Genomic DNA, 17,761 nt, shown 5'->3' with positions numbered 1-17,761 from the left:
GCCCTTCATGTCCTTTTTAAAACCTTCTCCACTCACCTTAAAAATATACCCCCTAGTTTTGAACTTCCACACCTTAGGTGAAAACACCCTTGCTGTTCACCATATCTATGCCCCTCATGTTTTCACAAACCTCTCAAATTCCCAGTCTATCCAGCCTATTTTTATAATTCAGATCCCCCATTCCCAACAACATCCTGGTAAATCTTTTCTGAACTCTTGCCAATTTAATGATGTCATTTCCTGTAGCAGGGTGACCAGAAGTACACACAGTACTTCAGAAAAGGCCTCACCAACATCCTGTACAACTTCAACATGACGCCCCAACTCCCATACTTAAATTTCTGAGCAATGAAGGCCTGTGCCAAACACATTCTTAACTACCCTGTCTACCTGTGATGCAAGTTTCAAAGAATTAAGTACCTGAAACCCTAGGTCTGCTTATTCTACAGAACCACCCAAGGCCCTACTTTTAATTTTATAAGACCTGCCCTTGTTTGTTTTACCAAAATGCAATTCCTTTCATTTATCCAAATGAAACTCCCATCTACCACTCCTCAGCCCATTGACGCAATTAATCAAGATCTCTTTGTAATCTTAGCCTTCTTCACTGTCCACTGTACCACCAATTTTGGTGTCATTCGCAAAATTACTAACAATGCCTCCTATAGCCTCATCCAAATTATTTATCTAAATGACAAACAAAAGTGGACCCAGTATTAATCCCCATGGAACACTGCTGTATGTGAGTGTAGTTTTTCTCTGTTTTGTTTCCTCCCTTCTCTGCCTGTTTGTAGGTAGTGTTCTAACCATTGTTTCCTTGTAAATAGCTCCCCACATCTGGTGCAAGTAAGGGAGAGAATCAGAATTAATGGCAAACCAATCAGCAGAGAACTCTTTACAAAGTACTTCTGGCAGGTTTACAACCGATTGGATGAAACCAAGGTAAGCTGGGTATGTGCATTCTGGATTTTGTGACAGTTCTCAATCTATGTATTTTGGATCTTTAGGCTCTGCCAAAATGAATAACTTCTATGTTTTGCTGAAGGATCCTTCTTGACTATACTAGGGTATTATGATATGCTTCAACCATTGAGACGCACTCTGATCTTCTGTCATTTGTTAAAACATTGAGTTTTTAAAAAAATATTTTGACTAATTCACAAGTTTTGGACATTGTAGGTAATTAGCATATCCCTAATTGCTCCTGGAGGTATTTTTGGGCTACCTTCCTGAACCTTTGTAATCTTTGAGAAGATGATGCTCCCACTCTACTGTAGGGAGTCTCTTGAATTTTGACCCAGTAATTGTTGATACAGCTTTGGATAGTATCAGAATTAGAGGTGGAGTGTTCCTGGCATATTTTCCAGGCGGTAGGGGTGAAAGGTTCCTTGGTGTTTTGCTGCGATGTACCTACAGACAGAACATATTGCAATCCCACTGAGCTGGTGCTTTGTTTCTGGACAAAGCAATGACTTAATCGAATCCAAATTGCATGAGCAGTTCAACAATTTGCAATTATATTGTTCCCTTCACAAACAAATTTTTGTTTTTGTTTTCATTGTGAGATTCAATTGTGGAAAGTTGCACAGTCTTCTATTTTCCATTATCCTCTGTGCAATGTGCTTGAGAGGTGTTCTTTTGAGCTGCAGACAGTGGTTTATCTAGTTACACCTCCATTTACTCCTGGGCACAAGTCCCACCATGTACATCATCCCATGTAAGTATATATATATTTTTTGAGGGCCACTGAACTTGAAAAAATTATAGTCACCTCTAACCTCTTTTTCTTTTTCTTTTCTATCTGTCTTGATACTGTATCCAGGATACCGACGCTGGGGCCATGCCTGCATACTTCCGTTTTCTCACCATCCTTGCCTTTCATGTCTTTCTGCATGAGAAGGTGATGTCTTTGTTTCTGGATCATCATGTTTCGTGTGGGCGACAAATGTGGGTGGCCATGACGTTACTCTCAACAGCAACTCTGACATGTTGCTGAGACTTATGGGACTGTTAAACACTCTGTACCTGGGCTCTAAGATTAAGGGTGCATTGATTCATAGGTTCTCAATTAGAGATTTAAGATCTGGGGCCTCGCTCTGGGCCAACTCTAGAACAAAGAAGCATAGCCTATACCTTTGGGCGTGGGGTGTGTGTAGTATTGCTACATCAAAACCAGTAACATTTTAATTGATACTGGTATAGGTTTCTGCAAAATAAAATATCCTGAGCTTCATTTCTATTTTCCCTTAGGTTGACCTGGCAGTAGTAGAGGTTGGAATTGGAGGTGCCTATGATTGTACCAACATAATTAGGTAATAGATCTTAATTTGATCGAAGATGATGTATTTTTCTTTTTCCCTCTCCCTCTTGTGTGTCTCTTTCTCTCTTACCTTTCCTCTCTGTTCACCTCAGTCTTCTTGCTCTCTCTTCCTCCTCCTCCTCCTCCATCTCCATTTTGGCTGCAGAGCCATGTTTACTTAGTTTCAGTAAGTCAAGAAGTGTATGTTCTTTATTTAGATTGACTCACTAACCCTAAAGGAGTGGCATTCTGATCACTTGTTTCCTTGAAATGTTTAGGCACCCTGTTGTGTGTGGGATATCAACACTGGGGATTGATCATGTCAGTATCCTAGGAGACACCATGGAGAAAATTGCGTGGCAGAAAGGGGGAATTTTCAAGGTAAGTGGAGACTGTTCCTTAATCTGACACAAGAGGCTTGCAATTGCCTGGTCCACTCTCCTGCAGTCCCGCCTGTGAAAGAATCCACTCTCGTAGTGGCCTGTATGGGTGCTTAACAGCATTGTATTATTGTGTGCAAAATTATCCTGCATGTTGAGCAATGTACTTAAAATCTTCTCCTTTTTCACTAATGTGCATTTTGGTTACAGAAGGCTTAACATTTTCAGTTTCTATTTGTTTGCACTTTAAAAATAAAACCCTTTTCAAACAGAACATATCCATTCATTATGCTTTTTGACAACTGAACAAAAGAGTTTGGGACAGCCCTGTGTCATACATCCTCCACGACATTGCCCTGACCAATCAGACTTTACTTGTCTGGTTTGAAATTAAACAAAAACTTGGCGATTAACTGTTCCCTGATCCATTCTCCTTGGCAACATCTCAACAAATCTGAGGTCACTTGTCAACCAGTCAGCACTCTGTTCATATGTAGTGTAAATTGTTGTTTTCTTTTAAGATTCTGTCCTGATGAGTGCAAACTGAAAAGCTTTGTCTTTGTCGGTTCTAAACTAAAACATGTCAGACATGAAGCATTTTGCGGTGTTCTCTGAGATAAACTCATGTTTGCTCATTTCAGTTTCTCCTATATCTCTTCATGCTCCAATCTCGTTCTGTAATCACAGCTTTTGACTCGTTTGTAAACGGATGTCTTTTCATTGTTTTCCAGCCAGGTGTCGCAGCGTTCACAGTTTCGCAACCCAGTGGTCCAATGTCTGTCCTTGTTGAAAGAGCGAAGGAAATTGGGGTGAGTGGTCCTCATGCGTGGTGGGTGAGTGGGAACCAGTTGTCAAGTCATGGAGATGTACAGCACAGAAACAGACCCTTCGGTCCTAATTCATCCAAGCCAACCAGATGTCCTAAATCTAGTCCCATGTGCCAGCATTTGGCCCATATCTTTCTAAAACTCTCCTATGCATGTACCCATTGAGATGCCTTTAAAATGTTGTAAGTGTACCAGCCTCTCTCACTTCCTCTGGCAGCTTATTCCATACACGCCCAACACTGCGTGAAAAGGTTGCCTCTTAGGTCCTATTTATATCTTAATATATTTATATTTATATCCTCTCACCTTAAATCTATGCCCTCTAGTTTTGGATTCCTCTCCCCTGCCAAAAATTATCATGGCTCATCACCCTCTCCATGCCCCTCATGAATTTGTAAACTTCTATAAGGTCACTCCTCAACCTACATCGCCGCAGTGAAAATAGACCCAGCCCGTTCAGCCACTCTACATTACTCAAAGCCTCCAAAATGGCAGCATCCTTGTAAATCTTTTCTGCAGCTTTTCAAGTTTCACAACATCTTTCTGATAGCAGGGAGACCTAAACTGAATGCAATGTTCCAAAAATGGCCGAACCAATGTCATAACATATCAATGCGCAAGTATACCAAACACCACCTTCAATACCCTGTCTACTTGTGACTTTACCTTCAAGAAACTATGAGCCTGCACCACAAGGTTTCTTTGTCTGGCAACTTTCCCCAGGACCTTGCCATTAAGCATATAAGTCCTAGATAACAGTGTGGAGCTGGATGAACACAGCAGGCCAAGCAGCATCTCGGGAGCACAAAAGCTGACGTTTCGGGCCTCAACCCTTCATCCACGAGGCCCGAAACATCAGCTTTTGTGCTCCTGAGATGCTGCTTGGCCTGCTGTGTTCATCCAGCTCCATACTTTCTTATCTTGGATTCTCCAGCATCTGCCGTTCCCATTATCACAGCATATAAGTCCTACCCTGATTTACCTTACCAAAATGACTCCTCACATTTATCTAAATTAAACTCTATCTGCCACTCCTTGACCCATCACCCATTTGATCAACGTCCCTTTGTACTCTGAGATAACCTTCTTTACTGTCTGCTCCACCACAGTTTTGGTGTCATTTGCAAACTTACTAGCCATTCCTCCTATATTCACATCCAAATCATTTATATGTAATCATTTTATAAGTGACAAAAAGCAGTGGATCTAGCATTGATCCTTGTGGCATACTGCTGGTCACAGGCCTCCAGTCTAAAAAATACAACCTTCCACCATCATCTTCTGCTTCTTACCTGCCAAGTAATTTTGTATCCAAATGGCTAGCTCTCCCTGGGTTCCATGTCATCTAATCTTGCTAATCAGTCTACCGTGCGGAACATTGTAGTTCACCTTGTGAAGCCCATGAAAATAATGTCCACCGCTCTACCTTTGTTGGTCGCCCTTGTCATTTCTTAAAAAAAAATCAAATCAAGTTAATGAAACACGATTTCGCACTCACAAAGCCATGTTGACTATCCCTAATCTGATGAAATATCCCATTGAAATCTACCTTTAGTGATGATACATGTCCCTTGGGCTGCATTTCAAACTTACACTGCTGCCAGTTAATAAACTCTTTCACCATTTGGATAAATCTTTCTTAGAGACTGACAGTGCTCCATACACTCATAGTTCAGTTTCTTAATGGACAATAGACAATAGATAATAGGTGCAGGAGTAGGCCATTTGGCCCTTGTAGGCAGCACCACCACCATTATGATCATGGCTGATCATCCACAATCAGTATCCTGTTCCTGCCATATCCCCATAACCCTTGATTCCACTATCTTTAAGAGCTCTGTCCATCACTTTTTTTGAAAGTATGCAGAGACTTGGCCACCAGTGCCTTCTGGGGCGGAGCATTCCATATATCCACCACTCTGGGTGAAGAAGTTTTTCCTCATCTCTGTTCTAAATGGCCTACCCCTTATTTTTAAACTGTGTTAATGAACACAGGCAGCAAACCTGAGCAGACTGCTCCCCCACAGTGAAAACAGTACCTGCTCTGATTCCACGCTTGCTTGGTGCTCTGATACCACGTTATCTGGTAGCAGCCTTGGAATCCAGGAAGAATTGGAGTTCTGTCACCCTCCTCCCTAATCCAAGGTGCTGAAGTCAGTCATAGCAGCCTTATTGCTAATCCTGGTTAGTGTACTTCAGTTATTACCTGCATTTAGCAACCATACCTCCAGAAGGAACATTCTCAGATGCTGTGATCTTGAGGTCCTATTTTCCATGTTGCAGCTTTCATCACCTTCATTCACAGGGTCAGCAGTCACATTGAGGGGTCCTGTTTGTGGGAAGGAAATTGGAGACAGTGGGAAGGTGCTGACATCAGTTACATGCTCAAGCATTTTAGTTTTGCCCTCTTCTGGTCATTTTTTTGTAGGCTATACAAGGAGGAGTCTTAACTGAATTTATTTCTTCTTACACCATTGGATTAAATGAGGGTAACAGTGCCCTAATGGAATGATTCGAATGACTTGCTAATTCCATTTCTGAGATTTTAATGGAAGTTAGGCTGGAGAATATACTCTTGTATTCTTTCCCCAGTGTTTCCTGCAGCTCTGTCCGGAATTGGAGGATTTCCAGTCTGAGGGGGAGAGGTTGAGCTTGGGGTTGGCAGGAGAACATCAGAAATCCAATGCGTCTCTGGCACTGCAGCTGTGTAGGACGTGGCTGCAGCATCATAACCACCCAGGTGAGAAGATGGCATCCTGACTGACTGGGCTGGAAAAACTACTTGGAGTGAGATTCCAAGGAGCATATTTTAGGTTAAATGTGTTTGCATCTTTAGCCCTAATTCTGGGGTCTCTGAAATAAGCAACTCCAATCCCTACCTGTGACTGAGATTGATTTGTCTAATGATGTCCTTTTGTACCACTAAGAATCACCCATGAGCCTTGTCTGTTGCTTAGCTGCAGAAGTGGTTTGGCTGAAATCAAACCCAATCTCACTCTGGGGAAGAAAAAAAGATTTGCATTCATATACCTTCTGATTATAAGCTGCTTTCCAATGGGACATGTCAGTGCTGTACAGCCAATTAAGCCCTTAAATATAGTCATTGCTGTTGTTTATGGAAATTCTGCAGCCAGTTGATGCAGAGCAAATTCCCAGAAAGAATAACGTGATAATACTCAGAAAATCAGATTTTTCTGATGTTGCTTAAGTGATAAATATTGGCCAGGACACCAGGGATCACTTGCTTCCAATTTTTCAGAATAGTACCATTGGATCTTTTATAGTCTCTGGACCAGGCAGATGGGACCTTGATTTAACAATCATATAGCATGGAAACAGACCCTTCGGTCCATCCAATCCATGCTGAACCTAATCCCAAATTAAGCTAGTCCCACCTGCCTGCACTTGGCCTATATCCCTCCAAACATTTCTTATTCATGCATACTTACCTGAATGTCTTTTAAGCATTGTAACTGTGCCTGCATCCACCACTTCCTCTGAAGGTTCATTCAACACACAAACCAATATTTATGAACAAAAGTTCCCCTGTCTTTTTTTAAAATCTTTCTCTTTTCACCTTTAAAAATATGTCCTGTATTCTTGAAATCCACCCTACCCTCAGGAGAAGACACCTGCCATTCACCTTATCTATACTTCTCATGGTTTCATAAACTTCTATTTATCAGTCCAGTGGAAAAACGTGCCAGCCTATCCAGCCTCTCCCCATAGCTTAAACTGTCTATTCCTGGCAAGTCTCTTCTGAACCCTTTCCAGCTTAATAATATCCTTCGTAACAGGGAGGCCAGAACTTTACACAGAATATCCCAGAAGAGGTCTCACCAATGTCCTGTACAACTAGAACGTAATGTCTCAACTCCTATACTCAAAGGTCTGAGCAATGAAGGCAAGCGTGCTAAACACCGCCTTAACCACCCGATCTATATGTGATGCAAACTTCATAGAATATGGACCTGAACCCTAGGTCTGTCTGATCTACAATATCTCCATTGACCATACAGCAGTTCCCCAGCAGTGCAATAGAGTGTAAACCTTGATTTTGTCAAGTCCTGGAGTGGGATTTGAACCTGGAACCATTTGTCTCTGAGGTAAGAGTGCTACCAATCGAGCCGCAGCTGATTCTTTGTAGCACTGTGTAAGTGTGTCCTTGTGCTACTTTAGGGATAGATTTTAACCTAGAGGTTAGTGGCCAAGTGTTGTAATAGAATGTGTCAACCAGCCTCTGTTACAGGAGTTTATGATTAACATTCTTATGTTTACTTTTGTCTTGTGGAATGTCTTTCTTTAAACAGTGGTGAAGAGGGAATTGCTAGCTGTCGCTGAAACTGGCACTGCTTGGTAAAATACCGAAGCTTCCCTTCATGTTGGAAATGATTAAACATGGGTAGATTTCTTTCTGTATCTTGGAATCATATAGTTTGCAATTGGTGATAATGAACTGAGCTCCCTAAGCTTAATTAAAGTTAGCATTTTGGAAGAAAACTCCTGACATGTTTGTGTCACAGACTAGGACAGTGTTGGAGGGGTGTTAGTGCTATAAGACAGGAGTCTCCAGCTGTGGTACGGTACCTCAGCATGACTCCAGTGCCTGAGAGAAACTTAATTTTTTTTGCAGGAAGGAGAAGAGCAGTTTGCCTTTACTGGAAATATTTGTGCAGCAACACCCAATGTCACTCCCCATCTTGGCAGTGAGTGTGGGAAAAGTATTTGTTAGGTACAGGTATATGTGTACAGGTATATGTTTTACTGCCCCATAACAACCAGTATATTACTTAACTGTGCCTGAATAATCTTGTCTGGCATCAATGAGGAGACATTATTTTAAGACTTCAATTTCCAGCTGCATGGTGATTATTTGTCTCCTCACTGTCGATTGACCTGGCCTCAACTATTCTGCTTCTATGGACCCTTCTCATGTGTTAAAGATTCCACAGACTCTGTAACACAACATATGCTTTTTCTGTATAAGTATTGTACAATTAAATGCATATAATTATTATTTTTGTGTTGTTTACTTAATCTGAAACTGGCACCAGATTGAGGTTCGATTGAAAATAGTAGTGGTGTATTACAGCTGGAGACAAATTGGTGTGAATCCGTCGTCAGATACCTTCTGGTGACTGAATCAGAGTAGCCTCAGTGAAGGTTCAACTGCCACCTCCACAAATGTGGCCACCATGACAGAAAGCTGTGTGTGATGGCTTTACAGATTTTTAATTTGATTTCCTGTGGCTAGATTTTCAAATGATATGTTTTTAGAGGTCCCTTTCATAATTGTGAGAGAAGAATTTGTAGTATTTGCCCTGATCTTAAATGTGTTTCTATTGGTTTTTATTCTTGCAGATTTTCCTCCACTCCAACAACCTCTGGACTTTGCTGAAAGATATGAGATGCAGCGACCACCCATCAGCTCAAGATTCTGCCTGACTACCCCCATGATAAATGGTAACAACCCACTTCCTCATGTAAAACCCCACAATTCCTTGCTCTCAAGGACTTTCTGATTTCATTCTCAGCTGCTGGGCATGAGTGAATCCTGGTAGCGAACTTTCTCTTGTTATAGGGAATGTCAGTGGATTTATAGGATTGATGGAACGGGAGCAAGCATTACAGTCGTTTCAGCTATCAAGCCTGCTGCACCATTCTTGACTGATTTTGTTTCTTAGCTCTACCTACCCCATAATATCCTTTTTGAACAAATAGTCTTATTCTCAATTTGAGTATTTTTTAAAATCTGAGTATCCACAGCCTCTTGAGGGAACAGATTTTGAGAATTGGGTGACGTGCTTGACTCTTCCAGGTCCAAGCTCTAATTTTAAAATGAATAAATGTTTTTATTTATTCTTTACTTTTGCATGAGTACACAGCCCACCAGAGGTAAAAACACCCACTATTGCACTTCTGGATGTGAATTTGCTCGCTGAGCTGGAAGGTTAGTTTTCAGACGTTTCGTCACCATTCTAGGTAACATCAGTGAGCCTCCGACGAAGCGCTGGTTTTATGTCCCGCTTTCTATTTATCTGTTTAGGTAAAAACGTAAACAGATAAATAGAAAGCGGGACATAACACCAGCGCTTCGTCGGAGGCTCACTGCTGATGTTACCTAGAATGGTGACGAAACGTCTGAAAACTAACCTTCCAGCTCAGCGAGCAAACTCGCATCCAGAACCTCAACCTGGGCTACAAATCTTCTCAAAACTCACTATTGCTGGGATATGTGACCTGGAAATCCACTTTAACCTTTTGAGCTGAGCACGTGGGTGGAGCTCAGTTTAGTCAGTGTGTTAATAGAGCCATGTGTGGGCAGTTTTCATTAAAGATCACTATCTTGCAGTAAGGGAGCTTTCACCTCAATGTTGAGAGAGATTTATTACTTTCCAAGACTTGGAGCATTATAGGTGTATTTGTTGATCATAGGTGATGTTGCTTATTTGAAGTGACTATTTATTTAATTCTTGTACTTCCAAGACTTTTTCAGAAGGCTGTAAGAGTCAACCACACAGCATCATGCGTAGGCCAGACCTTGTGAAATTAGTTCCTTGAAATAAATTAATGAAGTAGTTTAGGTACACTGAGACACAAGCTTCATTATTCTTTTCCTTCTGTGCTGTGATAGTGTATAATGTCACAGTTGCCATTGCTGGAATTGTGTCCTTTTGGATTGACAGTTCAGGAGAGGGCATTCTGCTATAATGTGTTCCAGCAACGTGAATTGGCTATAACGTGACTGATGAATTGGGGAATGCTATTTCTAAAATATGAACTTGTGTTGGCTTATAACCCAATTTAATCAATTCCAAACCCGCTCCTTCAACTCCTGGATCAGGGTGCAATAGCAGCTTTTTAAAGATTATTCATTAAGGTGCACCACCACCTGAAGTTTCTCCTGAAATCTACACACACTGCTGAATTAGAACATTTCTATTCCATCACAGTGCATTGATTAAAATCTAAACAGCTTTGTGGGTTAACTGTGTGTTGATTGCAACAGTTCAAGATCTTCTCAAGACAACTAGGAATGGGGAATTAAATGCTGGCCTAGCCAGTGATAGCCATAGTCACCTTTTTTTTAAAAAAGATGTTTCACTCTAGATGCATTAGCAAAGTTCTGAAAATGTATCAGCCAAAACTCTCATCATAGCAAAACTACATATATTCCACAAGGACTTGGTGGAACCCTGGTCCTGGTACCAATTATAATATTTCAGCTGCAAGAATTACAAGAGTCAAAGCTGTGGCTTATTGTCTCCATGTCTCAAATTTCCTGTTGTGCTGAAACATCAGGGCAACTCAAGTCATTTGCAACTCTCCTGTGGCCACCAATGCGCAGAGATCAGCTCACCATGACAGAATCAAATTTCAGACCTCTTGCATTGACTTATGTATTGGATTGCATAGTTATCAAATAAACCACTGGTGAGAGAATTAGGAAGCACTAAAATACTGATCTGCTTATTTTTTTTGCTTCTGTCCAGCAGTCGATACAATAATTAAACGCTGGACATTTGGTTTTCATGTGCACAATCAACAACTATCTGCATACTGCTGTTCCTGCTATATTAATTCCAAAAGGGGATTATATTGAATTACTTTTCTGTCTCAGGATGAGATGTTACTGAGATATTTGTGTCATCGATAGCCACAGATGAGGTGCCGGAAAACTGGAGGTTGGCTAATGTGGTGCCACTATTTATGAAAGGTGGTAAGGAAAAGCCAGCGAACAGTAAACCAGCAAGTCTGACATTGGTGGTAGGCAAGTTGTTGGAGGGAGTCCTGAGGGACAGGATTTACATGTATTTGGAAAGGCAAGGACTGATTAGGGATAGTCAACATGGCATTGTGCATGGGAAATTGTGTCTCACAAACTAAATTGAGTTTTTTTGAAGAAGTACCGAAGAAGATTGATGAGTGCAGGGTATTGGACATGATCTATATGGCCTTCAGTAGGGCAATTCGACAACGTTCCTCATAGTAAACTGGTTAGCAAAACTAAATCACATGGAATACAAGGAGAACTAGCCATTTGGATACAGAACTAGCTCGAAGGTAGAAGACTAAGAGTAGTGTGGAAGTTTGCTTTTCAGACTGGAGGCCTGTGACCGGCGGTGTGCTACAAGGTTCAGTGCTTTATATAAATGATTTGGATGTGAACATAGGAGGTTAGTAGGTTTACAGATAACATCAAAATTGGAGGTGTAGTGGACAGCAAAGAAAGTGTATGTTGAGATAAATGGGACCTAGATCAGATGGGCCAGTGGGCTGAGGAGTGGCAGATGGAGTTTAATTTAGATAAATGTGAAGTGCTGCATTTCGAAAAAGCAAGTCAGGACAGGATTTATACACTTAATAGTAAGGTCCTGGGGAATGTGGTAGAACAAAGACCTTGGAGTGAAAGTTCACACTTCCTTGAAATTGGAGTTGCAGGTAAATAGGATACTGAAGATGATGCATGGTAAGCTTGCTGTTATTGGTCAATGCATTGAGTATAGGAGTTGGGAGATCATGTTTCAGCTGTACAGGGCATTGTTCAGGCCACCTTAGAATACTGCATGCAATTCTGGCTTGCCTGCTGTAGGAAGAATGTTGTGAAACTTGAAAGAATTCAGAAAAATTTAAAAGGATGTTGTCGGGGTTGGAGGGTTTGAGCTATAGAGAGAGGCTGAATTGGCTGGCTCTGTTTTCCCTGGACCGTTGGAAGCTGAGAGATTACCTTACTGGGGTTTATAAAATCATGAAGGGCACGGATATGGTGAATAGCCAAGATCTTTTTTCATGGGTGGGGGAGTCCAATACTAGAGGGTATCGGTTTACAGTGAGAGAAGAAAGATTTAGAAGGGACCTAAGGAGTGGTGCATGTATGGAATGAGCTGCTAGAGGAAGTGGTGGAGGCTGGTACAATTACAACATTTAAAAGCATCTGGATGGGCATATGAATAAAACGTAGAACAGTACAGCACAACACAGGCCCTTTGGCCCTCTGTTGTGCTGAACTTTTACGCTAATCCTAAGGTCTATTTAATCTCCACCCCTACCTTATGCTATCATCCAAATGCCTGTCTGATTGTTGCTTAAATGCCCCTAATGAGGCCGACTCCACTACCCTCTCTGGCAATGCATTCCACGTCCCAACCACTCTGAGTAAAGAATCTACCTCCACTCACTTTAAAACTGTGCCCCCTTGGAAAATGTATCTGATTATCCACTCTATCTATAGGAAGGGTTGAAGAGGGTATGGGCCAAATACTGGCAAATGGGACTAGGTTTATTTAGGATAGCTGGTCGGCGTGGACGAGTTAGACAAGTGTCTGTCTCTGCGTTGCATATCTCTATGACTGTATTATGACCTGTACCTAGATGAGTCCTTCAGGCAGAATGGAGTAATTAGCTGGTCACCTTTCCCTGAAGTTATTTTGAGTTTGTGAGTATTTCTGTTGTAGCCTATGTTTATTTTGAATATTGACCATGGATTTTAAAGTGAAGAATTAATTTGTCTTCAATCCTCTTCCTGTAGGATTGCGTGATACAAAATGGCTAGGCCGATCGCAGATCCTGAAGCGAGGACCAGTGACGTATTACATTGATGGTGCTCACACTATTGGTAGTATAAAGGTGTGTTGGCATTACCTGGGATCTCGTCTCTCTTTATTAGTGTTATTGGTGCTCCGTTTAGGGAAGCTGAACCAAAGATTGGAATCTCAATAGGATTTTTAAAAGAGATAATGGGAACTGCAGATGCTGGAGATTCCAAGATGATAAAATGTGAGGCTGGATGAACACAGCAGGCCAAGCAGCATCTCAGGAGCACAAAAGCTGACGTTTCGGGCCTAGACCCTTCATCAGAGAGGGGGATGGGGGGAGGGAACTGGAATAAATAGGGAGAGAGGGGGAGGCGGACCGAAGATGGAGAGCAAAGAAGATAGGTGGAGAGGGTGTAGGTGGGGAGGTAGGGAGGGGATAGGTCAGTCCAGGGAAGACGGACAGGTCAAGGAGGTGGGATGAGGTTAGTAGGTAGCTGGGGGTGCGGCTTGGGGTGGGAGGAAGGGATGGGTGAGAGGAAGAACCGGTTAGGGAGGCAGAGACAGGTTGGACTGGTTTTGGGATGCAGTGGGTGGGGGGGAAGAGCTGGGCTGGTTGTGTGGTGCAGTGGGGGGAGGGGATGAACTGGGCTGGTTTAGGGATGCAGTGGGGGAAGGGGAGATTTTGAAACTGGTGAAGTCCACATTGATACCATATGGCTGCAGGGTTCCCAGGCGGAATATGAGTTGCTGTTCCTGCAACCTTCGGGTGGCATCATTGTGGCAGTGCAGGAGGCCCATGATGGACATGTCATCAAGAGAATGGGAGGGGGAGTGGAAATGGTTTGCGACTGGGAGGTGCAGTTGTTTGTTGCGAACTGAGCGGAGGTGTTCTGCAAAGCGGTCCCCAAGCCTCCGCTTGGTTTCCCCAATGTAGAGAAAGCCGCACCGGGTACAGTGGACCTTCCCCTGCAACCGCAGGAAATGCTACACTTGTCCCCACACCTCCTCCCTCACCCCCATCCCAGGCCCCAAGATGACATTCCACATTAAGCAGAGGTTCACCTGCACATCTGCCAATGTGGTATACTGCATCCACTGTACCCGGTGCGGCTTTCTCTACATTGGGGAAACCAAGCGGAGGCTTGGGGACCGCTTTGCAGAACACCTCCGCTCAGTTCGCAACAAACAACTGCACCTCCCAGTCGCAAACCATTTCCACTCCCCCTCCCATTCTCTTGATGACATGTCCATCATGGGCCTCCTGCACTGCCACAATGATGCCACCCGAAGGTTGCAGGAACAGCAACTCATATTCCGCCTGGGAACCCTGCAGCCATATGGTATCAATGTGGACTTCACCAGTTTCAAAATCTCCCCTTCCCCCACTGCATCCCTAAACCAGCCCAGTTCATCCCCTCCCCCCACTGCACCACACAACCAGCCCAGCTCTTCCCCCCCACCCACTGCATCCCAAAACCAGTCCAACCTGTCTCTGCCTCCCTAACCGGTTCTTCCTCTCACCCATCCCTTCCTCCCACCCCCAGCCGCACCCCCAGCTACCTACTAACCTCATCCCACCTCCTTGACCTGTCCGTCTTCCCTGGACTGACCTATCCCCTCCCTACCTCCCCACCTACACCCTCTCCACCTATCTTCTTTGCTCTCCATCTTCGGTCCGCCTCCCCCTCTCTCCCTATTTATTCCAGTTCCCTCCCCCCATCCCCCTCTCTGATGAAGGGTCTAGGCCCGAAACGTCAGCTTTTGTGCTCCTGAGATGCTGCTTGGCCTGCTGTGTTCATCCAGCCTCACATTTTATCAGGATTTTTAAAAGTCTTGGAAGAGCTGTGGCATGCAGCACTGTATGATCCATATCTGCATTTTCCCCACACTTAAGCATCTTGTTTGCAATGGTGTGTATTTCTGGAATAGATGAAAAGCAATGGTACATTTAGGCCAAGGTTATTCCAACTTAAAATGCCAGGATATTCTCTAGGAGGTAACTTCAGTCTTGTTGAGCTTGTCCAAATATGATCATTCTGATGGCGATGATACAGAATCTGTAAAGGAGCTTAGGTAAGTTGGATGCTGAGCTTTGAAACAGTTCATTGACATAGTGCAAGGAATTGCTAGAAATGCTGCAAGTTGAGTTTGGAGTACACATGGCATGTGAGATGGTAGTGAGGTGCAGCTGTGTGTTGCAGTCAGCATGTGGACACTGCGGTGTTGCTGAAGGTAAAAAAAGAGGCTGTAGATAAATGTTGAGACTTGGAGATAATGTTTCTAGTGGACAGGTCATTGCCTTAGATGGTCTGGTTACAAAAGGTAAATCTAAGCAAAGGCAAGTCCATTGAGTTGGATCATAGAGGAGGGAAAGCTGTTGTAGGAGCATGATCCAATCACGGTCCAGAGAATGTTGGTATATTTGGTTAAGGCCATTTGCTCAGTGCCAGAAACCTGATTGAAATTGTAGGAAATAAGATACAGATTCTGTAGGTGACAACCTGCTGAAGAACAATGGAACACCAAGTGAGTGTATTTGAGATCTGTAGCTTCCAAAGATAGGTTAATAATGAAAAAAGATGCTAGCAGTCACAGTGGGTCAGGCAGCAACCGTGGAGAGAGAGCAAGCTAACATTTCATATCTAGATGCCTCTTCGTCAGAACTGACGAGAAGCGTGGAGGGGGGAGCATTCATGTAGTTATGTGGCGTGTAGTGCTGTGGGGGCGTGGTAAAGGGTGCAGATTAAATGATCAGAATGTGAGAATAGCAGAACAATAGTAAGTTTAACTGCCAGGAAAGAACGGAGTCCCACTGGAGATGGTGGGAAAGGAGAGAGCACATGGTGACAGAGAATGTAATGTGTAAAGCTAAAAGAAAGTAAAGAAATGGGAGTGTGTACATAAGCTGAAGGCATTGAACTTGATATCGTGTCCAGAAGGTTGTGAAGTGAATAGACTGAAGATGAATGTTTTTCTATTAGTTTGTGCTTTGATTCTCTGGAGCATTGCTGCATGCAGAGGACAGATAAGTAGGCACGTGAGCAAAATGCTGTTTTTAAAATAACCATAAGATTCCAGCATCTGAGGTATTTTGCTCCTCCAAGTGAATAATTTTACTTATTGATGGAGGGAGAAGGATAAAGTTACAGAAGAAGATATGCTGTTTTATAGAAATGTTTCCCATTGTGACTCCATTTGATGCTTGGAAATTGATGACACCCCAGACCTGAAAGAATGATGAGTGAGAGCAGCAGGGGGTGGATGCACTTTAATTGACAGCATTTTTAACTAATAAGCTCAGTCCTTTCCATTAGGCTTTTACAGATAAGATTCAGACCTACAAGATGAGGCAATTAGGACTCACTATGTGCAATTTAAAGGGCCCTCTCAGCTGTTAGCTCACAGCAGTACTTGCTGTCTCAGAGCTTGCAGCCCAAAAGATTTACCACTATAGTTGTGACCCACAGTTTGGGAAGCTATGTCTTTGAGCTTTGTTCTTTGGGCATGAGCATTGACTCTGGTTTTATTTTCAGGCCTGTGTCAAGTGGTTTCGGGAACATTCGTTGAAGGAAGCAAGAGCTGTGGGGTGAGTGCCTGCAATGTTTTTAAGGATCAAGGCTGTACTGTAACACTGTGCTGAGGCAGTTTAAATCCACAAGGTATTTACAACGTAGCAGCTTCCCCCATTCTCCCTACTTACGTAAATGAAAGTACAACCAGGCATCAACCTGATCTTTGACGTATGAAATCTCACCTTGGGCAGCAATTGGATGATAAAATAACCTCTGCTTTTTGATGAGTGGGATTGGGGCTGAAGTTTGCAGAGTTGGGGGATGGAGTTAGGTGAGGGGAGAAATATCATCCAGGATTCTTTTTTCTGAACACTGTCCTGAGACACCTGCTAGAGGTAGGTACAGTTTTAGACAAGTTCAAAGCAATAAGATTGGGTAAGAGAAAATCATTATGGTTCAGAAGGCCAGAGGTATGATCTGCCTTTCTTGCTGCTTTTGCCAAATTCTTTACAGGCTTCCTCAGATTTGCTGAAGTAATCTGTTCATATTGCTTCTGCCTAGCTAACAACTGAGTGCATTCAATCACCACATCTTTGCGTTGGGACTTCACTGTAAAGCTAAAATATCATTACTGTAGATGCTGAAAATCTGAAATAACATGCTAGAAATATTCAGCATATCTGGCAGCATGTTAGTGAGACAAACAAAACTCAAGTTTCAGGCACATGTTACATGAGATCGTCATTTATGTCAACCTTGCTGTTAACTGACCTGACTCTTCCTGGCATCCTGTTCGGTCAGATTCAGTACCACTTCCTGGGAAGAGTCAGGCAACATTTGGATTGACTTGTCAACCTTTGCAAGCCAATCTTGTTCCCGTTGTGGTTATTTTAATAGCAGAACTTAAAACTGTTTAAAGCTCTTTTTTTTTCAAAGTACTAATCTTGGTAGCATCATAGCCTTTGTAGTCAAGAAAGACATTTAGGCAAAATGCCAGGCAGCAAACTGGATCAGTGTCTTCAGAAGAATTCAAAGTAACCCTTTTAAAGTAAATGCCTGTATTAATTGTTTAAGTAACCTGATTGTTTTTCCTTTCTGAGTACCATTACATCTTTTGCTGACACCAATCTAGAAAGGTTCAACCCCACATAAACTATCTGACTGAGATGATAGGACAGGGTAATGGGTCTCTCAAGCCAAAAATAAA

General features: G+C 42.7%; 1 protein-coding gene across 4 annotated transcripts in view; it reads left to right on the top strand.

The window, feature by feature from the left end:
- The window catches only part of fpgs (folylpolyglutamate synthase), a 43,688-nt gene that overhangs the window by 14,684 nt on the left and 11,243 nt on the right, over positions 1-17,761 (top strand). For 2 of the 4 annotated variants that reach the window (XM_059638310.1, XM_059638311.1), the window contains exons 5-13: positions 828-951; positions 1,823-1,900; positions 2,251-2,312; positions 2,578-2,680; positions 3,411-3,488; positions 6,099-6,246; positions 8,868-8,969; positions 13,036-13,133; positions 16,576-16,628. In XM_059638310.1, the coding sequence (XP_059494293.1) occupies positions 828-951; positions 1,823-1,900; positions 2,251-2,312; positions 2,578-2,680; positions 3,411-3,488; positions 6,099-6,246; positions 8,868-8,969; positions 13,036-13,133; positions 16,576-16,628 (846 nt within the window). The remainder of the gene's footprint in view (positions 1-827; positions 952-1,822; positions 1,901-2,250; positions 2,313-2,577; positions 2,681-3,410; positions 3,489-6,098; positions 6,247-8,867; positions 8,970-13,035; positions 13,134-16,575; positions 16,629-17,761) is intronic. The other 2 variants (XM_048559309.2, XM_048559310.2) reach the window with 2 other exon arrangements.

The sequence above is a fragment of the Stegostoma tigrinum genome, chromosome 29 (genome assembly GCF_030684315.1).
Source record: "Stegostoma tigrinum isolate sSteTig4 chromosome 29, sSteTig4.hap1, whole genome shotgun sequence".
NCBI lineage: Eukaryota > Metazoa > Chordata > Chondrichthyes > Orectolobiformes > Stegostomatidae > Stegostoma > Stegostoma tigrinum.
Note: the sequence above shows the minus strand (reverse complement) of the source record. Positions and strands in the feature narration are given on the sequence as shown.